General features: G+C 33.9%; 1 protein-coding gene and 1 long non-coding RNA gene across 5 annotated transcripts in view; one reads left to right on the top strand and one right to left on the bottom strand.

The window, feature by feature from the left end:
- Nucleotides 1-26,211, top strand: part of LOC106069582 (protocadherin Fat 4-like) — a 102,040-nt gene that overhangs the window by 37,073 nt on the left and 38,756 nt on the right. For 3 of the 4 annotated variants that reach the window (XM_056024227.1, XM_056024226.1, XM_056024228.1), the window contains exons 10-30: nt 5,467-5,622; nt 10,404-10,603; nt 11,225-11,327; nt 11,432-11,590; nt 11,755-11,977; nt 12,294-12,496; nt 15,370-15,496; nt 16,174-16,286; nt 16,438-16,602; nt 17,008-17,178; nt 17,435-17,599; nt 18,422-18,610; nt 19,343-19,532; nt 19,716-19,897; nt 20,349-20,561; nt 21,758-21,922; nt 22,031-22,198; nt 23,544-23,702; nt 23,969-24,103; nt 24,361-24,547; nt 25,202-25,431. In XM_056024227.1, coding sequence (XP_055880202.1) covers nt 5,467-5,622; nt 10,404-10,603; nt 11,225-11,327; nt 11,432-11,590; nt 11,755-11,977; nt 12,294-12,496; nt 15,370-15,496; nt 16,174-16,286; nt 16,438-16,602; nt 17,008-17,178; nt 17,435-17,599; nt 18,422-18,610; nt 19,343-19,532; nt 19,716-19,897; nt 20,349-20,561; nt 21,758-21,922; nt 22,031-22,198; nt 23,544-23,702; nt 23,969-24,103; nt 24,361-24,547; nt 25,202-25,431 — 3,603 coding nt within the window. Of the gene's footprint in view, nt 1-5,466; nt 5,623-10,403; nt 10,604-11,224; nt 11,328-11,431; nt 11,591-11,754; nt 11,978-12,293; nt 12,497-13,760; nt 13,982-15,369; nt 15,497-16,173; nt 16,287-16,437; nt 16,603-17,007; nt 17,179-17,434; nt 17,600-18,421; nt 18,611-19,342; nt 19,533-19,715; nt 19,898-20,348; nt 20,562-21,757; nt 21,923-22,030; nt 22,199-23,543; nt 23,703-23,968; nt 24,104-24,360; nt 24,548-25,201; nt 25,432-26,211 lie in introns of those variants that run through there. The other variant, XM_056024229.1, reaches the window with a different exon arrangement.
- On the bottom strand, nt 5,851-11,834 carry LOC129925205 (uncharacterized). Its single transcript, XR_008776999.1, has 2 exons — nt 11,697-11,834; nt 5,851-6,992 (listed from the first exon to the last, which is right to left on the bottom strand). It is a non-coding gene; the product is annotated as an uncharacterized LOC129925205 (long non-coding RNA).

The following is a 26,211-nucleotide window of genomic DNA, read 5'->3' as shown; positions in this document are numbered from 1 at the left end:
CTCTAATCAATTTCGAATATTAGTTTGTTATGAATGTCACTGTTTATTTTGTGTCTGTTCTAGTTTCTTAAATTTTTCTTGAGTAAAGGGGTCGTTTTTTCTCCTAATGGGTATACCTGATTTCTCCAAGCAGCCTTTGTAAAATATTGGTCCCAAAATAATGCTATGTTTATAAACGAAAAATCGCATGGCTGCATTATGATGAATGTACGTGTTAGTTCAATATATTTTATAGTACTAGGTAACTATAAATAACTGCATAAATAGACGTAAGTTTAATTTTTTTTTCCTGTTAGACAAAGTCATATGGCAAATTTTTGTTTATATCCTAATTCTAAAAAGGAATAATAATAGAATTATACAGTAAAAATAATCACTAAGTTTTATTTAATTTTTAATAGTTTTGAAAGTCTAACTGATAAGATTACAAAGAGAGTTTGTGTTTTTGCAAATGTACACAAGGTACACTATGAGACAGTCAATCTCTTCTAATTGTTTAGCAATGTAGGCTTCGATATTTTTAGCCTGAATTTAAGAAGTTACAAACTTCAAACAACTAATATATTGCCTCTTCTATAAAACTTTGTATTTAAAAAAAAATTATCCAATGCTCGAGATCCTGCTTGTATACTTAGGCCCTATATGAATCGATCCGGTATCAATGTATTAAGTAGCAATAACTCCGCAAAAAAAAAAAAAATTAAATGAAAGAAGATTGAGATATAGGCCTACATATATTTTTTGACGGTACGCACCGGTACGGGGTACCGGCACCTTTTTTCAATGTTGGGAAAAATTATTACTTTTCTTGTATTTCAACGTTAATTGTTAATTTATTAGTAGGCCTAGTTGAAAGTTAGGCAATCTATCACTGAGTACCGCCACCTATTTTTTTTTGACAAAAAAGCACTTTATATATGTATACTTTGTATACAGCTTACTTTCAGCCGACATGCCGTATTATGTGAAAGTCTCAATCATCTAGAGCAGTGATTCCCAAAGTGGTCTATATAGACCCCCAGGGGTCTACGAAGAGTTCTAAGGGGTCTACAAAAGTGAAAAAATAAATTGGGGGTCTATGAGATGTCCATGGGGGTCTACGAAAATGGATTTAATTTAAGCATGTCGTGACTTTAATTTTCACATCTCATCAATGTAATTACTTTCTACACTAATGTATGATTTGTATTTTAGTTAATCCGATCAATATTTATCCTGCTATTCAAAACAAAATTTGTTATATTTAATTTCAATACTTATTTAAATAGCTTAATTTTTTCTACATGTAACAAAAAGAAATATAGATTGTACAGCGTTGGTTATTTAAAATTGGGATTCATTTCTTCCTTGTCAAACATGTGGTTGCCTAAGTGACTTTTTATGACGATATGAAACTATATTATTACATTGGAAGATCGATTGAGACGATGTCACCCTGATAAAAAGATAAAGGTTTTAAAAAACTTTCGAACTCTCAATGATAAAGTTCAGAATTAGTCCCACAAAATCTCTTTTTAACACCATATAGAGAAGATGGTGGTTTGTGAGCGTCTTACAAGATCTCTTTACTTATAGCCGAATATGGAAAACAACAGATAAAACATTGATTTTACCAGCTGTTATAGTAGTTTTAAAAAGTATTTTACACAAACATTCATGTGATATTATTAAACAAATTTCTTTAAGCAACAATACAGTAGGCACATCGGTGGTATGAGTTATATGTAATTCTTTGCAAACAACATATACAGTTTGGGATCAGTGGCCTCACAGGCTCTGACTGGGTGTAGCGCTGTGTGCTGCATACTGCCATCTGCTCCTTATTTTTCCTCGAGGTTGACCCACGAAACAGTTCCCATGTTTGGGTATAGCTGCAAGGCAGCAGAGGGTTCAATTCAGTTGCTAGTTGGGTTGCAAGCCTAGGTTAATGAGTCCCTCCTGCCGAAAGCCTACTGGTTTGGACGCCCGTTACTTCGCCCCTTCTCCTGTTTGAGAAAACAGTTCCGCTGACTCAATATTTGAGCCTAACGTGAAAGATGAAGAAATAGGCCTACACAAGAAACTGCTCTTTACGAAAACTTTTGCAGTGATACTTAAGGCCAATTAATATATAATTGATATTTATTGTTTGAAGAACTACTTCACAGAACAACAAATTCCTATATGAAACATATCCGTAGCAACGGATGATGAACCTGCAGAAAAACAACAACAACAACAACACACATTTCCAGTGTGTTTGGTGGTTCCAGTAATACATATCAATTGTTATTTTAAAAGTATAAATTTGAATTTAATTATAAAAAAGAAAGATCTCTCTAACTTAGGCTACTAAGTAGATTGAAATTACTTATTTACTGTTTTACTCACTACAGCTAGAAATTACTTGAAAAAAAATGGAGTTGGTGAATTTGCAAAACTGCAGTACCGGTATAAGTTAAGCAGGGGGTCTACCGAAAACCAGAAAAGATGGCAAGGGGTCTACGAGGCAAAAAAGTTTGGGAACCACTGATCTAGAGTCTTAGACAGTCATTATTTTAGACTAGATTTAAGTAGAGTCTAGGCCTAGATCTAGTAGGCCTATTGTTATAAAAAGAAATAAAAATAATCAGTCATTAAACATCATGAGCGATTTTATTATTAGGTCTAGGCATTGAAAAGTAAATCTATTAATAAATTATAATAGATCTAAGTCTAAGTACTAACTTATTAAATAAGTAGAAGTATTATAATGAATATTGTATAGATCTAGATTGACTAGATTATAGATAGATCTATAGATATATCTCTATTCTATTAGATTAAGTATAGAGTATGGTAAATTTATTACAGTATCTCTGTCCTATGTCTATATCTAATAATCTAATAATTAATAAACTTTAGTCTTTAGTACTATCTAGACTTTATTCTAATAAAAACTGACTATAGGCATAGCATAGGCTAGACTCGGCAATCTAGTCTCAAGATAGAATCTATACTATTACTAGACCTATTCGATTTTAATAAATAGATCTAGACTAGAATTAGATTATAGATCTAAATAGACTAATGGAGAGATGATATGCGGTGTTAGCTAATAGCGTTGCACAAGAAACGAACCTGGGTTTTTCTCAACTCTAATACTTGGTATGTAGTAGTAAAACAGCACCTACCTAAATAAATCGTAACTAGAAATCAAAAACCTATATTTATTATAGTATATATAGGTCTGTGGTTGTAGAGTAGAGTCACTATTGCGGAACAGTTTGCTGCTACTTTTAGTTTTCAATTTTTTGCTCCGTAATGGTTAGACCTATGGAAAAACTAAAAGTAACTAGGCATTGCCCATCCATTTTCCGATAAAAAATAGACGCATTGTTAAGTTTTGCAACACATATTTAAATTTTACATTCAAATCGACTGAGATATGGTCAGTCACAATCACGGAACAGGATTTTTTAAGAAGTCACAATTGCGGAACACGGTAAAAATGTCGGAACAAAGCCTATATAAAGTCATATAATACTTGAACTCCTTATTCTTTACATTAATTTTTTTTTATTAAAGCTAAATAGGCCTACACACATTATCACCCTTAGATTCTTTGCATCTTTTTAAATAGTAATTGACGTCACACTACCCTGATTTTCCTTACAAGGTTTTATTTTCCACTATTCTTGAATTCTTTTTGTTAGGCCTATATTCATATTAGGCCTATATATATATATTTGATATTATGATTTGTCTACTTTTTTTCTGGACGTCTGGTAATCATAAATTCTATATTATATGTAATATTATTCTCTAAATGTTTTTAAATATATGTATACTAATGCAAACTCGTATTTAAATTCCGATAATCTAAATCACTATGTAAATATTAAGCTAAATGCGCAGGTCAAATAAATAACATCTATAGTGTTCCGCAATTGTGACTATCTTTAAAAAGGTAAAAACTGGGTTAACATCTCCCAATTTTGTTAAAATTGAATCCATAGTGGATCGCTATGAAATTACGTGTTTCCACATCCATTTATAAACCGAAAATATGTTGTATTATGCAGGTGATGGGTCATTATCATTTTTAAAAAGCCTTAAGCCTTGACCTTTGCGGTTCTCCTGGTACGTGAAAAATAATGGACGATTCCACACCTGTCAACTTTAACCTAGGGTCAAAATTAATTTTCTGCTGTGAAAGGAAAACCCATATATTGAAAATGTAGAGAAATGGACCATGCGCAGTATTGTTACAGTAGTTTAGCAGAAAATGTCAAAACAAAGTAGATTTTAACTAATTTCGACGAACTGTTCCGCAAACATGCCTGTTCCGCAATAGTGACTCTACTATATTATATAGCCTTCGTAACTTCTTCTATAGAGAAAAGACTTTTGTAATTTCTTTTACTGAAAAATTGGGCTATTCGCGTCTGACACATATATAATTTTTATGTTCAGCAACAAAGCCCAATCCAGATCTAGTTTTAAAAATGTAGATATACTGTAAAAAAATCTAGATCTAGTTTTTAAAAAATCTAGATTAAATCGAAATCTAGCTATCACGCCTTTTTAAAAATATGAGTCAGATAACTAGGTTTAATAAACATTACTATACCGCATTTCATTTGAAGAATTCAGTCCATATGACGTCGGCCTAGTTAGACTAAAAAATGTCTCATCAATACACAAAAAATGGTTTTATTTTAACAAAGCTTATATCAACTCCCTCTGTCTGTCCGTCTGGTAAAATGTTAGTACACGTTATATCTCCCCCACCAGATCTCAGATCAAGTTGAAATTTTGCACAATTATGTCTTGTACCTGACAAAAAAGAATCAATTAAGAATTAACCAATTAGTTAACTTTTGGTAATTAATTATTTTATTTGGTATCGAGCTAAGAAAAGAAATTATACTTGACAGATGTGGTGGTATAAGTTGAATTAGTTCCCATGATGAGGCTTGAGCCCTCGCGTTGAAATGGAAGTCTTACAACTTTTTAAAAATGCATTTAAAAAGAAATCACGGTAACACGGTCACGTATAACCCCTTCTTCCCCGCCCCAAACTGGTATAGACAAGTGATATGTTCATAGCCCATTCAGAAACCTAAAAGCATGAAATTGCACTAGACAAAAACAATTGTTCAAAATATTTCTAATCGCACAGATGCTAGTCTAGATATATTACAAATTGAATCACATAACTGATCCAAACTAATTGATACAATTGCACTTAATATTAACTTTGTATTTTTAGTATTTTTATGTTTTTCTTGTTCATAATATTGACCCTATTAGATCTCCAAATGATTCAGAAGGACCTAAGTCTAAGTAAAAAAGTAAGTGATTAAGATTTCCATTGTTGAAATCTAGGGATCTGTTAAACTTAAAAAAAAAACACAATTAAGAAAACATACTGTGTGTAACTCAAAACATTTTTTCACAAATTTTGATGAGTAGACTTTAAACTATACTTTGACTTTCCTATAGCCCTCTGGCTCTTACTTTGGTGATCGCTGCAACAGTTCTTGTTCAAAGACTGGATGGATAGTTAAAGGTAGTCCAAACGTTATAGAGTGCCAGGCAGACGGAACATGGACATCCCCAAAAATATTCTGCGGTCCGCCTAATAAAGCTCCATTAAGTGTGAGTTTTTAAACTTTTATGATATAATTTTTTTTTAATTGGCTATCTTTATTTCACTTAAAAATACTTCTGCCATTAGTAAATAACTTCTGTTTTTATTATTAATCATACATATTTGTTTTTCATGTATAAAAAGATTAAACTATTGTAACGATCCTCACAATCCTGGCTCTTTGCATATTGCTTCACACACACCAACAATTCAAAGAACTTGACAACTCAGGGCTCGAAAATAACCTAGTAGTTTAATGCCGAGTAAATCAACAGTCAATACTGTACAATTGGCAACACATAACACTGACTGTACAAATATTTCACTTTTAACAACCGTACCGCCTGTATAGTTATAATGCTGTATCAAACTCCACTGGCCTCTCTGCTTCGTCCCGCACTGGGTTCAACTGTACAGGACTGACTTCACACATTGGACTTCTGTCGGACTACATCGTATAGATTGACTCTAGATCAACACCATGACGTAGTCCCGTACTCGTGAGGTGTCTTGACTCTACTCCGCACCGAACCATCGTAATGTGCCGTACAGAACCTCACCTAAACAAGTCGTCTGTACTCAAATCTGTAGTGAACTGTGCTGCAGTGAACCGTTTTGACTGCGACACAAACCTCTCTTCATATAAAGTCCCCACTGGCCTTCCAAAAACCGACGGAACGTAGCTCGGCCATTCTGGTTGTTAGCATGCGGAGGATTCAGCCCCCGTCGCCTCAGCGTGGCGCCTCTGTGGAAACGTCTAGTAGCGGAAATAGCTAGGCTAAAAACGGGAAGCGAACAAAACCCAGGCAGTATACCCTGTGTGAGTTGTTTTTTTTTATCTCGGGATAGGGATGGTACAAAAACCAGCAACCCAGTCCAAAAAGTTCGACACGCTGTTCTACAAGGGGGCCGACATCAGTTTCTCGTTAGCTGGATTTGCGGTCCCTGCACGGAACAGTGGCGGTTACAATATAGGAATATGAGGCAAACTCCCCATGGTTAGCGCTGCCCTCGGCCACTTATAGCGAGTGGAAACCAAGAAAGAAGTACGGTCCCCTTAATCGGTCCATGGCCATTACTGCGGGTTGCTCTCAGACAGGATTTGGGGTGAAGAGCTCCCAGTCCAAGCCTGTTCTTTGGATAAAAGCTTTTCCAACGATCAATGGGTACTGGAAGGTTGATCACATGACCACATACGACGTGACTAGCCTGAGTAGTGTTAACTTCAGATGTTTCTTGAAACTTCGCCAGTCATCGCTGTTGACCGTCGCTGCCCGTCACGCTTGATCGCTGGTCTAGTGCTGGCCTGGGGCGATTTGTGCCAGCTGACTACACACACACATGCCACTACCCCCATCTATCTCACCACCAGATAACACTATTTAGAATAAATAGTACGTTTTTTTTTAGGTCAACTTCAAATTAATTGTCTCCTCATTATTTATATTCTGTTCCTTAAATTTTTATTTCAATTTTTATTTATTCTAAATAGCTTAGCCTTCGTGTGGTGTTTCTTGATACGTGTTTATGTTTAGGTAACGTCGTGTGAATGTATTCACAACATTGATTTATTGTCTAAGTTTTTTTTTATCCACTTCAAACCACACTTGATGAAACACCCCCACCATGACAATGATGAACGTTTGGTTTATCTCTGCGCATCTTTAAATTTGAAACACAATTTTTAAACACAAAAAATACACAAGAAAACATGGCGACCACCAAATGGAGAAACCTTCAATGAGATGTATTACATTTGCATCTCCAGCGATGGAGATCATCTCTATTGGACTTTCGGACACGCAGAGGAGCTCAGAATACTACCTTTTTGTCAGTGGCAAATGAAAGCTCCGGCTGAGACGACAACCAAAACGAACCTACGGACCCGGCCATTAAATATGGATAATCTCAATATTGAATTTCCAATTGAAATTAAAGAACGCTTCGAGATAGATTGACCCTTGAAGAAGAGTGGGCTAACTTCAGAGATACCTCTATTGAGTGCGCGGAAGAAGTTATCGGAAGGAGGCGAGGTTCATACAAGGAACGATGGATATAAGATAGAAATGGAAATTGATCGATGAGAGGAAAGATGCCAAACGTAGACGAAATCTGAAAAATACAACACATGATCGCAGCCTAGCGGGAGAAGCCTATAGGGAAGCAGATCTGAAAGTAAAGAGAAGTTGTCGGCCAGATAAATGAGACTGGATTGAACAGAAGGGCCAAGAGGCACAAGCAGCTGCATGCAGGAATGACACAAAGACTCTCCATCGTATCGTCCGAGATCTCACTGGAGCAAAGAGTGGACACAAAGCACCAATAAAAGACAAACATGGATGCAAATGGGTAGAGCACTTTAAAGAGACCATCAACCAACCGTCACCAGACCTGACTTACACATTCAAAGAGCCCTCTCCGGACAATAATAATAATAATAATAATAATAATAATAATAATAATGATCAAGACAGACTCAATTACAACAGAGGAGGTTACCATGGCCATTGTAGTCCTAAAGAACAACAAAGCATCAGGGCTTGACATAGTATCAGCAGAAATGCCAAAACACTGGGGATAGTGCCATGTTGACCGAATGATTGATGTCTTAAATCTTTGTAGGCAAACTTCTTAAGTTCCTTGCAAAAAGGAGTGATTGTAGAGCTTCCTAAAAAAGGGCAACTTGGCAGATTGCAACAACTGGAGGGACATTACCTCTGTCCTTGCCAAAGTTTTCAGTATTGTTCCATAGAGACGGCATCAGCAGTCAGTAGACGAGAGACTCAGAGAAGAGCAAGCAGGCTTCCAAAGAGGCAGATCATGTGCGGAGAAATTCTTCGTTCTACGAAATATCATAGAAAAAAGTCTCGACTACCATCAACGGCTAATTATCAGTTTCGAGGACTTCATGAAAGCATTTGAGAGTGTCCATCAAGAATCACTGTGGAATATAGTAAGAGAATATGGCGTCCCTGTAGAATTCGTCCAGACTCTACAACACCTAAGTCAATCTGGTTGCTGCATTAAAACAAAAGATGGAAAAACAGAGTTCTTTAGCATGAGACAGGGGTGCATCTTGTCTCCCTTTCTCTTCCTCCTAGCTATCGAATAATGAGGAGAGCAATGAATGAGACTTCTTTTGGTATTCCTTGGCGTGAAGAGAATAAAATGAAGGACTTGGACTTTGCTGACGACGTTGCACTACTCGAGTCTTCAAGTAAATGCATACAAGAAATGATGGAGATTCTAGATAGTTAGTAAAATAAATGTAAAAGTAAAAGTAAAAGTAAAGTTCTCCTTTCAGACCTTGGGATCTATAGGGCTGATGATGTTAAGGTCATCTGTTTCTTCGGCCAACGGTTAACGAGCAGGGTGTCATGTGGTCAGGACAACAACCAATCGCCTTTACTTTCCCCAACTAAAGTCGGGTACCCATTAGAGTTGGGTGAACTCAGGAACGCCCTAAAAAATTTTTTTTAAAAATCCCAGTCTTTACCGAGATTCGAACCCAGGTTCGGAAGCCAATCGCTTAACCACTCAGCTACCGTGCAGGCACCAAAAAATGACCTCCGCATGAACTTGGATAAAACTAAAATTGTGCACGTGGGATATAAGGCCCCCGTCAGACTGGCAAGTCAGAGCTTGAAGAATTGGATAAGATCACATAACTAGGCAGCATCATAACAAATGATGGGGATGCCTACCATGATTTAGCGTGCCGAATAGGAAAGGCAGGGAGCTTTTTCTAAAGGTTTATTTGAACAAGCCAATCAATTAAACTTGTAAAAAATCCAGCTACTTAACACAATCGTCATCCCAACAGCAACCTATGCATGCGAAACATGAAGTCATCTGCCAAAATTGAGAAAAGACTAAATGTGGTTCAACAAAAATAGCTAAGACGGATTTTAAGAGTCAGTTGCATAGATCGGGTCTCAAACAAAGAAATCATATGCCAAACTGGGACTCGACCACTTAATGAGGTCGTGATCGAGCGTTGCATGAGGTTTGTAGGATATTTCTTCCGACAGACTGAATTACTCATTCCAAGAGTTGCAATGATATGGAGGCCCATGCGAGAAAAGCGCAAACAAATACGTCCTCGTATAGCTTGGCACCACACTTTCATGGAGGACCTCAGAGCACTGGACACCAGGTGAAAGGAGGCTTCAGGCATCGCCAGTGACAGATCTTTATGGAAAAAGCTTGCCGCCCAATGCGCTGAACGGCGCGGGACGATCTAAGTCTAAGTAAGTTGTCTAAGCATCTTTCGTCAGTTCATGTGTCGATCTAGCTTAATAAAGCCTTGATTTAGGTTTTTCTACAGTTTATCACATTATGCCATTAATATATCCTTTGACTTTTGTTCTCACTAAAGGAGCATGATGGCTGAGCGGTAATGCGCTTGGCTTCCATGCTGAGGGATGTTAAGGGCATCTAATGAGTATCTGACTTACTTTAGGGAAACAAGGGTAATTGTTCATTGTACTGGCCACATAACACTCTTGTTAACGTGGGCTACAGAAACAGATGAGCTTTACACCATTGCCCCCATAGGTCTGAACGGGGTACTTTACTTTTTATTTTTTGTCCTTACTTAAGTTCTACAAGGTAGCTTTTATTATTTTTGTTTTGTAAAATAATTTCTGCATGTATTGAAAAGGAGTGGGTGTTTTCTACCAGAAAAGTGATTGTTTCTAATGCCACTTTTTTTTTTTGGATGCTATCTCTTTATGTTACAATAAATCTATAACACAACTTTTTTTGACAAATGACATAACATCGCCAGATCAATGTGAACGCAACCAATGTATCAGAACTTCTCAAAGTTGGTCAATGTTTTGCAAAATTGACCACAGTTACAGACAATGAAGCCTGGGACAAACATAGCTACTCTGTTATTGTTGATCCCTCTGGTGCACTGAAAGCGACCAATGACAGTCTGTGCTTGAAGCAACTGGTGGATTACGAAACTTCTGCTTATAGAATGTAAGCTTTTTTTTCAGGAGTTGAATAGACACATGCAATGAAAGGAATAACTATTCAGTTGCTATTGGCATTAACAGCTTTATTTTAGTTGTATTGATCTGCTCCTTACTTGTAAATTATAATAATAATAAATAAATGCACACAAACAATTACGCATAAATAAAACTAAATAAAAGAAATAATATTTGCTTAGTACTGAAAAACTATCTACTACCATAGATGCACTATTGTAGCATTACTTTAAAAATTGAAATACTTTATTTATCTTATAACTTAGATTGTAGTCAGCTGTCAATATATATAGGAGTCTTGAATGTCTTCTTTTATACATTCAAGCAGGGAAATGCCAATTAAGTCTCATTTAGTTGGACCTTCTATAAGCTAATTGGTATGGCACCATTAATAAATTATTTTAAATGTCATCAAACTTTATAGAGATTGAGATATCTATCACACTTCATTAAAATTTTTATCCTCTTTAATGAAGTTCTAAAAAGAAAATCTTATTTAATAAAATTCTGAAAGTTTTATTTTAAAAATAAAAATAAAAAATGTAAAAGAAACAAATATGTGACTTTGGTTTATCTCATGTCGTAACGAAACTTTCTTTTTTGTTGCTAGATGGAATGCCACAATACGATCCACAGATCTAGATGGATTGTATGTTGATGCACCTTTTACATTTAAACTAATCGATGAAAATGATCCCCCGAGATCCGCTAAGGTAAAAAAAAAACAACTTAAAAGATAAATGCTTGATAGAAAGTTTCAAGATTAGTCAAACTAAACAAAATAAAAATATTGTAACGTTGCATTATGTATGCACAGTTAGTACCCAGCAATTTCCCAGAGAATAGTCCAAAAGGCACAGAAATCGGATGTTTTGAGCTTATGGATGATGAAGCTGGACAGACTTTGACTGTTAGCATGCTAACTAGTGCCAATTTGTTTGAACTGTTTAAGAAGAGTAGCCAAACTTGTTTGAGGGTAGGTAGAGAAAAAAGTAAAATAATTATGCTATGTTCACAGCTATTCTAATTTTTCATAGACCTCATTTATATTAACTTATTTAAATGTAGAATATCTATCTTACCTTTAGATTTACAGACATTGTCAATGTAAATGTGTTTTCCTATTTCCTTGTTGTCAAGGTGCTGATGGAATCCAATGTAAATTGCTCAACACTGGGAGGAAAACTTTGTGCATTCAATTATGAAGTTAAAAGTCAATATTTTGTTGCCATCAGTGTGAAAGACGACGGTAGCCCGCCTGCTGTGGCTTACTTTAGTATTGAAATTAATGTGACAGATATCAATGAACCAATCACTGATGTTACTTTCACTCCTGATGCTGTCGCAGAGAACATAGTCCCTGGTAAGTCCGCAGAATTCATTGATTGAAATGCTTTTAATAGCTTTATTTCTTAGCTGCTTCTCCTAAATCATTATGGAAATTTATATAAAGAAATAATAATCAATGTTCCAAATTAATTGAAATTTGAACATTTTCAACCCACTGTTTTGAGGGATGCTCAAACATATGTAATGAAAGTAAAAATATTTGGGTTGTTGTTCTTGCCACTTGAAAACATCATTGTACTCTCTGCTAATCTAACACAATTCACATTTTCTAAGATAAGTTCCAAAGTGGTGGATTAAAATGAAACTCCTTTGTGCCTAATCTCTTGCAGGTAAACCACTATTGCAGTTGACAGCTGTGGATGAAGATAAGAATAAACAGAGCAAGTTTGAGTTGCTGAGTGATCCATATGGAGTGTTCCGCATCAACAATAATACCTTGACTGCCACAGTGTCACTAGATTATGAAATAAATCCAACAATCAAGTACAACCTCAGAGTCAGAGGAACAGACCTAATTTCACCTGTTTCAAGTGCAAGTTCTTATATATTATATATTTTTTCTCACTTACTTTACTACATAAGGTGACCAGATAACTGGGTAGCGAAAGCGGGACGCATGTTGATCATGGGAAGTAAAAAAAAAAGGCTTCGCTCAGATGATTTTGCACATTGGTGCTTTCAAAAACTTGCACGTCGCTATAATAGTGCAGTAATAGAAAGAAAAACAGTATTTAAATAGGTCCTTCTTTATCTTTCTCAATGATGGTCATGCATCTTCATAATTTTGGTAGGCTGTGGTTCTAAAACCGTACTTCATGGACTCATGAATCTTGTAAAATTTATATTCTTTCAAGCTAGTTTAATAGGCCTACATTTTTCACAAGGAATTCTGGAATTTTCCTTGATAAAGTCACACGATTAATAGTCCTTTTAGCGTTTCCACATTTAACTGTGTATTTTCACTGCTCCACATGGCATTCATCTCAAGGAATACTCTTTCAAAACCAAGCTCTTCTATTTCTCCTTAGGGCAAATAATTGTATTTAAAATGAAGAAAAATGTCACCCCATCGATCATTGTCTTCCTGGAATTACAATAAAATATTTTGTCTGAGGAAGCGAACTTTGGCACATGATTAATTTCATTAAAATAACTCATTGTCATTGATGATCAAATAAGGAAGTTTTAACTCAAATAATTGCAGGCTTTCTGAAACGTGTTTCTAGGATGTAATAGCTTTTAGTGTGATCTATCTGAAAGCCTGAAAGCGTTAACCCTGTCGAATAGACTAGGCCTACTTCTCTTTTTGAGAAACTTGGCATAATTTTCATATATCGACAAGTTCACTTATTTGTGGCTTTGAAACACACACGAACACTGTCACAAACTGGGCATCACTAAAATGCTTCTTTACTTTGTTTATTACAAAAGGGCCAAAACGTGTAGCGATTGCTTCATGTTTAGTTCTGCCATAAGTGCATTTTGGTTAAGTCATTAACTTTTTAAGCAATTTTCAAAATGATCTAAAATTGTGATTATGGAAAACTGTATAAGCAAAAGAACCTTCTACGACTGTCTCTATGTTGGAAAGGTAACTAGAAGTTACCTAGTGCAAATGACATCTGTATTCAGATGTTTGGTTTTATCGCAGCGTCCACAATGTGTTCCACATTTTGTATAATGCACTCTACTGTGGTCGTAGTCACTGTTGGATGTCCATGTATGTTTTGTTTCTGGCATGTCTTAATTTTGGCAGTGACTTGAGCAGAATGGAAAGCTACGCTTACGAAGAGTTTTAGCTGGAATTGATCAATAATAATAGAAACCCTGAGAGTGAGAAACATGAGGGGAAATAACATGCCAAGAATCGACCGAAAACGTGCAGAGAAGAAGGTAAGATGCTGCAAAGTAGAAGTAGGCTACTACTCGTGCCTCAAACACAGGAGAGTCACAGTGCGAAAACGCTAACATGAAATAAGGAGCAAAAACTTAGATTTGAAGGAAACGCTGAAATACGGTAACTGTAAATTATTAACCAAAAGGTGAAGCGCAAAGTTAGATATTGAAATAAAAGGGTCATTGATTGACCTTTTTTTATGAAAACGGAACATTAGCCTTCCCGCCCTGAATTTTATGAATCTGAAAAGTGCGGACGACTGTCAAAAGTCATGAATGAAAGTTGAAATAATAATAAGGGGGATGTCTCATTTGTCTGGTCACCTTCTTTTTATTTTATTTTACTACTATTTTACTACATGTAGTATATATAATATAGATCTAGTCTAGATCTAATCTAGATCTACATTATTTCTTAGTGATAGTCATAATATATGTGTACAGATTGGAAAGATTGAGCATTTTATGAATTTCAGATGTTCTATTGAAAAATTGTTTCATCATTAAGAATAATAAGAAAATAATTGTGCCTGGTGTCAGCCTAGAAAAAGACAGGATTTGAACTCGACCATCGTATTGGCAGTCCAAGGTGCAAATAAAAAGGATAGCCATTTAATCAAAGCAGTGATATCATCGGCCTGACAAATTGATATAAAATGAAATTAAATACATTTACGATACACAAATCATTCTATAACAAGCTTTTGACACTGTTACTAACCTGATTCCTTAAACCACAGATTGAGTCGTGTTTGTATTGATAAATAAATATTTATAACTCACTTCTTTAGATTTAAATCATTATTATATCAAGTGCTCTTAAGAAAATGTTATTATAATTATCAGAATTAAAAGACATTGTATTAAACAGAAAAAGTACACAAATTGTTTCCAGATAAAAAACTGGCTTTAGGCATAAGCAAAGTAGGCAGCCGCCTAGGGCTTCCAATTGGTGGGGGCTTCGTTCAAGACTAAAAACTATTTTTTTAGATGAAATAGTGAAACTTCTTCCCAATGTTATTGTTGGAGTCACTAGGTTTTAAATAAATAGTGTAATTTTTGTGTGTGTTGTTTATTTGTTATTTTTCTATTTCATTTTGGGCCTCCAAATTTACTCTGCCCAGGGCCTCCAATTATCTAAAGCTGGCCCTGCCAGATGTATTAAATATATTGCAAGTAAATTGGTTCAAGTTGAAATACATTTGCCTTTTTCAAATAGCTGGAAATGATATTCACCTTCATCTTTACCTATTTCTAAGTCTGTTGAACCATTGTGGACCAATATGTGAACTGTCTTTCTCCATTTCTGTCTTTTGCCTTGAATAGAATTTCTTATAAAGGAATCAAAAGTAACAGCAAGTAAAAAATCTTTGCCAATGGTTGAATGATCAAAAATGTTTTTATGCTTTCTTTTTTCTATAGTATTAAGTTTGCAAATATTCTTTTTTGGTTCAATTTATTTGTATAATTTGGACTGCATATATAATAATTGGAAACAATCATCTACAGGTTGATGTTAATATAATATTTGGTGTAAAGGATGTAAATGAACCTCCATATATGCTGCAGCTGACATCAGCAAATGCTTTGACAAACTACCAAACTAACAAACCACTAGCAAAAGAAAATGTACCAGGTCAGTGGCTATAGGGCATAAGAGAAGACCCTAGTCAGGAATATACTCCATCTTGAATAGATGTAAAATGTCATTGTAAGTACAGTAGATCTGAAGTTAATTGATGCTTACTTCAAACTAGACCATCAAAATAAGTGAATTCCAATTTGAACAAGGGTATCAGGATGAAGTGAACATTTCTTGGTAAGGAAAATGGAAACCATTGACATATGTTCTCATCATTACTAAGAGTTCATGAAATTGGTAAAAGCAAAATTGAGTCACTGGACCCTAACTTCTCCCAACTTTCATTCATATTTTATTCCTCCAATATTTCATTTAAAACAAAGAAAAAAAAGCATGTAAATTCTACAATTCAAACATCTGCCTTTTTTTTTCTTTTCTTAAGGTTAATTTGGTTATCCATAATGGTTTCAAGCAATATGCATAATAACTTTTTAAATCTAGAAATTCTAACTTTTTCAATATTAGAATTGTATTTTAAAATCTTGTTCATAAAACGCTACATGCATTTTTATAATTAGACCTCATTCAATAGTTAGTAGACCTACAGTAGGGTTTTAAAAATGGAGAATGGTTCCATTGTGCAAATATTTTAATGAAACATTTTAGTCTACATAGTTGCTCATCATTTTAATACAAGGATAGAATTATTTGCTTCTTTGGATTTGTTCTAGCTATTGTGGTTGGCACTGTATCAGTTCTAGATCCAGACAAAGGTGACAATATTACTTTATCTGTCAATAGTGACAAATTTCGTATTATTGGTGCCAAGTGTAGTGTTCTGGCTGTAAGTAGCATCATTAATTTGTTTTTAGTTACATTGTAACTGAAGCTCTATTTTAATATGTTTTTAGAAAACCTAACCCGAACCCTATCTAATTAACTATAAAAATATTTTTTTCCGCCCTAGAAATGTAAAAAATATTTTTTTGTTTAAGGGTAACAGTTCTACCTACTGCACTGGCAAACTGGTGTGCTTGGCTGGATTCAACTATGAGGAAGCTCAAATGGTATCTGTAAAAATCAAAGCTCAAGATTCACTTCTTTTGGATGTCCAGCTTGATGTCAATATTACAGTTATCAATATGGACGACCCACCTAAAGTTAGTCATATTTATTTTAAAGCAAGGGGTTGCTCTCTAATCTAATATTAACATAAACATTTCAATGCAAGAATATGCATTTTGATTATGGGTTATCTCTCAGCTTAAAATTATGACAAAGTCCACTTATTAAAAAAAAATGTTGTCAGTTTATTAACATATTTTATATTTATAAATAAAAAAAACAAGTTTAAAAATAAATAAATTATACTTTCAATTACAAACACTCATTATTCTTAGTATTTTAATTCTGCTTTGAAACCAACTTTACTATTGTTCCATGATAGTAAGTCAAAGTTGAAATTAACATCTTTCTGTTTAGACATTCTTATAGTCTTTGGAGGACAAACATTCAAAATATGTCACTTGATCTTATTTGTGATTTGAATATCTTTCTGTTCCCAGGATATCCTAATCAATGACAGTGTTTCAGATAGCATAATAGTTTCAGAGAACAGCAAAAACTCCACAGTGGCAGTGTTAAAGACTAATGATGAAGATGTGGATGACACTTATAACTATTTTCTCTCTGGTCCTATGGCAAACCAGTTCAGAATAGATGGGAACATTTTATATGTAAGATGAAATCTTTTAAACATTCATGTTTTCTTTCTTTTCCTGTTTGTCTAAACTGTTCTGTATAGATGAACATATACCTTCAGAGCATCTACCTCTATGAAATTTAATCACTTTGAAAATATAATTTTAAAATAAAAAAAACAATTTATTTATCATTTTATCTTGCATGGTAATAAAATTTTCTCACAAAATCAATGTTTGTATTTCCTCTTGTACTAGTATGCTTAAAAATTTGACAAATCTATCTCCTCAGACAACACCCTCATCTAATCTTGATTATGAGACCTATCTTGTATCACAACTTATCATAACCACTGTGAGTACAAATCGTGCAGGGCTGTCCATGGTGAAGACATTTCAAATAATTGTGAGTGATGTGAATGAAGCCCCAACTAAAGTTGTTTTTTCTAAAACCACAGTAAGTTCAGTCTAACTCATATCCTCTATATACAGGCAAACTTTGATATCCTAGACTCATATTTATGTACAATGTATACATGAATGCATTTTTATTGAATAAATGAAAGTAGCCTTATGAAGTCTTATATAATTTACAAAATTCAAAATTGTCACGAGCTTAGACATATTAGTTAATATTTTTTTATTAATGGCAATGTCTTTGATTCTGAAGATGAGTGCAGTGATTTACATGACTATGCAAACCCAGTTGTGACCTGCATATTTTTCTGCATCTCGTGCAGACAAAGCCATTGTCCGCCATTAGTCTATTTAAGTTTTCTTTCCATCTTCTGCGCCTGTCTTCAATAAATGCTTTCCTTTGGGTCTCAAAATGTGTGTCCCGCAGCCTTTGTGAGGGCTCTTTAACTGTCTCTTTCAAGGGCTATCTGCTGCCAGCTACTTTCCTCTATGTGAGTGAGGGTGAAATGGTGCCTGAGTTGAATTTTGTAGTGCTTACGGGGGGTACCTCTGTTACGCCATCATCCTTTAAGCTCACCAGAGAAGATTTTCCTTAAGCATGCTGTCATCTCCCATTCGGGATAAATATCCGTACAGCCATTGAATGGTGATTAGGTCCTCTATACTATGTTATTATATGTATATTATATAGTGCTATTAGTTAGGAAAAGGACATTCTTGTAATGCACTTAATATTTTGAAAGAGTATTGTTTGATACTTTTTATTCTGCTGTTATCTTAGTTATGATATATCAAAATCAAGTTATACTGATTCTTAAAATAAATTATTTTGTGCATTAAATTTGACTATTTCTTATTCCAGGTGCCAGAAAACAGCCCAGAAGGAACTTTAGTTTCAGAGTTGTCCGTGTTAGACCCAGATAACACAGGTGCCAACACAACTGCAGTGCAATCGTTTACGTTTGAACTTTTGGATGATGCTCAGGGTAGATTTTATTTGAAAAATGGACTATTGTTTGTGAAAACTTCAACTCAGTTCTGCGGACAAAGTGTAAGTATAACTTTCCATTCAGTTTGGGTGTTATCTCAATTATTGGGTGGTTGGAGCATTGGTTGTTTAGTATAATAACCTTCTTTTTATTTGCTCTTTCCAGCCCTATACAGAAACTTTAAACATGGTCTTTTTATTGCTAGCATGTACTTTGTAGCACCTTGCTCATTTCTCTACTTGATCATCCTACACTCAAAGCCCAACAACATTTAGCAACTAATACAGGCCGGATATTGGTCTAACCTAGATTCTTAAAAATAAACAAAGTACCAATTTCCTTGCTATTCTACTAAAATTTTTAGCAATTGCTTATAAATACAACACTTAAAAATACATGTACTCACTCTGAATTGGAACAAGACCTCATACCACAACTTAGCAAAAAGTCAATGAATAGAACCAATAGAACTTATCCTTGATTAAGACTAAGACTGGGATTTTATGCACCTAACTAATATATATATATATATATATATATATATATATATATATATATATATATATGCACACTATATTTTACCCCTACAAATGCAAATACCTTTAACAGCTGGATCAACTCTTGCATGCATGTTCTAGTATTTGGAATGTAAAATCCCATATAGCCATAAATTGAAATTAATATCAACAATTTAGAAATTACTAGGCTTTCATTATACAAAAGCTGTTTAATGTTTTTTATACATTTTTTTAATTTTGTAAAAAAAATCTGTATAATTTTTTTTCTCTCTTCAGACTTGCTCATTGGACTTTGAAAGCCAAAGCAGTTTGAGTGTAACTATAAGAGTTACAGATAGTGGAACCCCATCTTTAAGCTTGATTAGCAGTCAGACCATAGCAGTAACAGATGTCAATGACCCACCCAGCAATATTCAGATCAGTACATCACAGATAAAAGAGAACAAGCCTTCAGGAGCAATTATTGGCAAGTTTTTATTGGTTTTAATCTCTTAGCAAAAAATATTTTTATTAGCTAAAGAGGGATGTAGTGCAGTAGGCAGTGTACAAACTTTTTTACCATACAGAAAGAGTTCATATAGGCTTTGTAAATACATTTTAAAAAAAAGAGCAACTTGTAAAGATTTTCTCATACATTGATTTTTTTCAGGAACTTTGTCGGCCTTTGATCAAGACAAAAATAGTTTAACTTACCTTATTCTTAATAACACAGAAGTATTTAGCATTGATGAGCGCAACAACCTGATTCAACTTAAAAGTTTGGATTATGAGGCACAAAGTGTCTATTTTGTAAATGTACAAGTCACTGACAATGGAGCTCCATCAATGAGTGTCAGTAAAGTCATTTTAAAATCTTTGTATTGCTACTGTTATGGTATTTATAAGTATAAATCCATATAGTATAGTTCTTTTTTTCTTTATTCATCCAAGGGAATCTAGCAGGGTTCACCAAAATATATTATCAAATTAATTCATTAGTCTAATTTAAGATCTTTAAAGGTCGTAAAGTCTATAGGGTAGGTGAGGTTACTTATTATAAGTCTAATTGTTTGTACAACAATTTGTAAGAAGTTGACCAGCACCAATTTTGACTTTTACAATAGATATACTCATAAAAATTGAGAAGACTCAGGAATATTGTCAAATTTTGAAAGTAAATTCTTCTGTAAGATTGTAAGATGCTAAATGCTTTATTATTACTTTTCCTCTTTAGAATGCAATGGAAAAAGGTTTAAACATTAAACACAAAATTACATTAACAAACAAACACATTTTTTTTCAGAGTGTGAGCTCCATTAAAATAGATGTTATGAATGTCAATGAAGCACCACTGTTTCTTGGAACAAACTTTCTCACTGCCAAGGAGAATTCAAACATGGGTACAGAGGTTGGGGCACTGCTGGTAACTGATCCAGATAATGGGGACTCTGTTGAGCTTACACTTAAAACTTTCAAAGACATATTCATAGTTGGCAACAAGAACATTATCATAAAGGTAAGTCCTAAATAAATAAATTAAGTTTATGACTGTAAATCTGTTAGATCTGTTCCAACAAAACTGCCTTTAGTGACCGTAGGCTCTCTTGATTGGCATATGGTCAGCTCATTTACCATCCACAATAACTCTCCCTAACAAATACAAATTCAGAGTTTGCTATATTCAGAGATGTCCTAAAATTCTCTAATAAAATTGAAGACTTGACCTGAAATCAAAATCACAACCATTGCTTTACATTTCATAATTGGCTACTATACCGCATGATAATATCTCGAAGTTACAAAACAGTGGATATTGTAAGTTATTAATTTAATTTAACTACATAATCTATATCCTACATTTTTCAGGGTTTTTTATGTTTTTGAACAGATATTTGTTATAAACTGGGTTGGCTTTTGTCTTCTATTTAGAATAGATCTTAAGTTATAAGTTTGATTTTAGTTGAGCTAAAATTGACTTCCTATATTTGTTGATGAGTTGAAACTTTTGAGTTGAATACTGACTATCCAAATCCTGTTTTTTTTTAAATTTCTTTTTATAAAGAAAACAAAAATAAAATTGTCATTAAATTCACAGTATATTTAAATGTAGACAAACTATAAATAATTGTAAAAATTGCACATTAATATAAAAGGCCTAATATTTTACACTTTTTTATAACATAATTTTAACTTATAAACAAGAACAGCATTTTTACTAGGGGTGTGCAATGTAACTCTAGCTATTAGACTTCAAAGAGAAAACAATGATTAATTATTTTCTGTTGACATTGATACTTTATTTGTTAAATTTTGAAAATTTACCACTGGTTCAAATACAAGATTAATGCTTGGTGGAATTGAATTAACTGAGAAATAGAAATAGGCAGAATTTTTTTTCAATATATATTGTTACGATCTCTCCTAATCAGGCCTTCTGTAAACACTTCTAAACCCATAACACATTAAGAACTTGTCCATCGACAGCCATTGACCTGAGTGATTCGCCTGAGTTCACGTGTGTCAGCTGAACCTACAGTTAACCCTATCTGGCCACCAATAGGGTTATTACAATATTCTTGTACTCATTGAAAAGAATAATTTTGGCAGTATTTTAAACTAGTGTGTTTTTTTTTTCTTTTTTTCCTGATAATATAATTTAAATGACGACAGGGTTCAAACTATGTATCAATGCTATTCATCTCATACATGCAGGATACACCAGGAACAAACTATACAGCAAGTTTAACTACTGGTGTGATATTGGATTATGAGACGCAGTCAGAATATTCCGTATCTCTAAGCCTGATAGATAAACAAGGACTGGAAACTGTTGTGACACTTACAATAAGTGTCCTTGATGAGAATGACTTTCCACAGGTGACATCATTGTTACATTCTGTATATCCATCAAATCATTTTCTTCAAGAACGTAACACTTTAATCTAGTTCAGGTAAACAAAAATAATCTTAATTTTTGCTCCCCAGGATATACTTCTCAATAATATAACAACATCAACATTGTCAGTAAAGGAAAATACACTAAGTACATTGGCAGTATTGACAGCAATTGATCAGGACAAGTCTCAGACTTTCTCATTCAGTATAATAAGTCAGCCTGGAGACAATTTTGTGGTGATTGGAAATGAGCTTAAGGTAATACAGTTCACTGATTTGTTTGTTTTAAAAGTTTGGAATGTTTCATCAGGCTTAAAGATGATTACAACCTATCCTAAATCTCCTGCAGTTTGACAGGGAAGAAAAGTGGTGAGAGTTTGAACTGGGGGGACCATTGTGATGACAAAATGCAACTTCACAACCATTGAGCCATTCAGGGCTGGCCTTAGGCCACTGCAACCTGTGTGACCGCAGTGGACCCCACACTTTCATGGGCACTGCACTAATTCTAGGTGTAAATTATTAAATTAAACCGTTTTATAATTTATAACAGATTTCCCACGGCCTCCCAATTTACCTGGAGCTCCTGGAAATCTCTGGAAATAATTAAAATCTTTTGAATACTCATCAAAATCTCCTGAAATATAGACAAATTTTTGGAATGTCATTCAATATGGAAAATGCCAATCCTACATGCGATAATAAAAAAACGGCATTATACAATACCCGTAATTGTGGAATCTGGTAAAAGAAGCTTCCCGCGCCTCAAACTAATGAAGAATTACTTGAGGTCAACATTTCTCGAAGATAGATTGAAACATTTGGTAATTCTTGCTGTAATAATACTTTTTTCAACAGAATTAATTATGATGTTTAAGGTTTCTCTCATAGAGCTTTAAGCTTGAATCACATTTAGACTGTATTTTCTTTTGTTTAGTGATTTTTCTTGTTATGTTATGTTGTTGCTTTGCTATAGATGATTGTAGCTTATGAACTTTGGATTATGAACTGGATGTCTTAGCCTCCCAGCCATTATGTTTTAAAACAGCAAATTATTTGGACTATAAAATGTAATTGTCTTTTATGCAAAAGGATCTTTTGTGACATTAAAATATAAACAAGAAAAACATAAAAATACTTAAAAAAAAAAAACAACTAATAATAAGTGTAAATGTATCAATTAGTTTGGATCAGTCATGTCATTAAATTTCTAATAGATCTACACCAACAACAATAAATCTGTGTGATTAGAAATAGTTATATCATTTTTGTTAAGTGTTATTTCATGCTTTTAGCTTTCTCAATACACTATGATCCTATCACTTTTCTGGACCACTCGGCAAATGGGGGAGGGGGCGGAGAAAGAAAGAGATATCTGGGTGAGTTTTACCATAATCCATTTTTAAAAGCATTTCCAAGAGAAAAGAAAAGGGGAATGCCCTGAACTTGAAATCATGGCTTATGCCTCCTCAAGCCAACGTACTAACCCCGCTGCAAGTGAGGTGCCTATGACTATATATAGATGATAAATGACAATGCCGCTTTCAGATTATGAATGTATTAATTTCATAACAGCAGAGTTAGTTTGAAACTCCCTGTTTAGGTATCTGTAGCACTGGATTATGAAACTAGCAATGTAATCAACATAACCCTTGAAGTGACTGACAGTGGGTCACCACCTTACAAGAAACAAAAGATGATGACTATAAATGTTATGGACATGAATGAACCCCCTTCAGATCTCAAGTTGACCAACAACAAGGTTAGAACAAATTATCAAATTCTATTTCTTATTTAATTCATCACCATATTGAACTGTCCCATCTAAAATTGGCATGCTACACTGAGCATTGTCATTATATTCTGTACATCTATTTGAAAAAAAAAAAAAAAAAAATTTATTACTAAATTTTTTAAAAATATTTTTTAGAAAAGATTTTATTAGCTACTTTACAGTTTGTTCATTTGTGCAACATTTATAGAAATAAGTTTGTAAGTTTGATTTGATTAATTGGTTATCTATCTAAGGTTGAAGAAAACAGTATTGATGGTACAGTGGTTGGAGCATTTCAAGTGTCCGACCCTGATAACAAGATTGGTTTCACCTTCAGTTTATTGGATAGTGCTAATGGAAAGTTTAGAATAAATGTCGATAAACTAGTGGTTAGTAAATAAAAAACACTTATTAATTGCTGCTGAAAATGCTACCTGTTTCAAAGTAGAATTTGGTTTTTGTTAGAATACCTTTGCTTAAGATATATTTTTCTTACATACATCTAAATACTATAATTTACTGACTAATGCTTCTCAACATTATTAATAATACTATTTATCATCACAAACCACCCCTATCTCTTATAGTTGACTGTATTTCATTGCTAATGGAAAAAAATACATGCTTTTCTATTTTTTAAAACTAGGTTGTTTCCCCTGAGCAATGTACTGTGAATCAACAAAGGCTGTGTTCATTAAATTATGAAAAGACTTCATCCCACACAGTCAAAGTGATTGTTACAGATAGTGGCTCACCTCAAGAAAGTGCCATTTTTTCTTTGACAATAGATGTGACTGATGCTAATGATGCACCCACTGATATCGTGCTCAGTGGTAAATCTGATATAAAACAATTATTTTTTATCCTTTTTTAAAACTTACAATTTGTTGAATAGTTATTACCAATGTCCATTTAAGACAGGGTGCATTAAATTATGGATCTAAATGACTTGTAAAAGTAAAACTTTTTTTTTCAAGACAAAGACTTCATTTTGAAAAAGACATTTTGGGTTTGTTTATTGTGTTAATTTTTCATAGTGACTCTAAGCAGTGAATGGTAATTGACAATAGATGTGAAATATAATCAGTGACAGTGACAACAGTGGATGTATTCCCATTAGTCTTTGATGAATTAAATATGCCTAACCCCAACAATGAATGAATTAAATATGCCTAAACCTAACAATGACCTATCAACTTATTGTTTTTATACTCAGTGTTCAGTTTGTTGATATAATTTCAAGTTAATATGCTGAGTTAATGAGTTAGTTATGTCAATTCGCATCTCACCAGCCTCTATATAGTGAAAATATTAAATTACACTGAACACTGAAGCAACTAACATGCAATATAAAAAAAAACTAAAAGCTGATCAAAAAAAGTCTTAGAAATAGTTCTCAGCTTTCATTATGATCAAATAAACATCACTTAACTGATCCCTGAACTCTGGTATTTCATGAACAAAGACATTTTTGCTTTGTTTTTCAGACAACAAAGTAGATTTTTCGGCTAAAGCTGGCACAGTCATCGGTCAATTTAATGTCATTGATGAGGATAGTCAGCAGACAAAGACTTTTATCCTCAAAGATGATGCTGGAGGGACTTTTAAGATAATGAATGGTACCAGTACCCTGATTAAAGCTGATGTTCCATTAACCACCAGCAGAATGTACTCTGTTCTTGTTGCTGTGCAAGACAATGGCATTCCTTCAAAAAGTGTATGAAAAAATATATTCATCCTTTATCCATTTAATCAATCATAATGTTCGTGTTCAATTCTAACATTCACTTTATAATCATCATTATCATCATCTATCCTTTGTGTTCCTCATGAAACGTAGGGTCTATGTAAAACATGTCACTCTCCTTGGTCTCTTGATAGTTTTTTTTTTTCTTGTCCTCTCAGCTTCGTCTAGTACACTGTGTTGCTGTGTTCTTTTTGGTCTCTTTCTGTGTCTTGTGCCCCCTGGGGTTTCTACTCTTAAGTTCTGTTTAGCTCTTTTGTTATCTTTTCAAACGGTGTGACCAATCAATCTCTACTTTCTTTCTAAAATCTGCACCTCTACATTTATTTGTTTGCCCAACTCCCACTTTTTATTTTCTGTGTTTTCAAGATATTTTTCAAACATCTGAAGGTCTGCAATTTTTTGTTGTTGTTTCATTTGTTCTTCATTTGGTTAAGACCCATATAGTAGAACTGCCTTGACATTGGAGTTAAAGATTCTTATTTTAATCTTCTTAGAAAAGTGGAAAGAGTATTAGTCTAGTAATTCTATGCTCAGGGAGCCATGCATTATGCAAAACATAGGTGGAGAGAATTTTTTAGCACAAATTCTGTTTTATGATTCTGTATTAATGGATTGTGATCTAAAAAAATATTTTCATCTAATACAAGAGTGAATCAGGTAAAACATTCATTGATGTACTGAACTGTAAGATTGTTGCTAGTTATAGCAATGACTATGTGTAGCACTACCTAACATATGTTTAATATCATA

This window comes from Biomphalaria glabrata, chromosome 3 (assembly GCF_947242115.1).
Source record: "Biomphalaria glabrata chromosome 3, xgBioGlab47.1, whole genome shotgun sequence".
NCBI lineage: Eukaryota > Metazoa > Mollusca > Gastropoda > Planorbidae > Biomphalaria > Biomphalaria glabrata.
The sequence above is the reverse complement of the archived record's forward strand: the minus strand, read 5'-3'. Positions and strand labels throughout refer to the sequence as shown.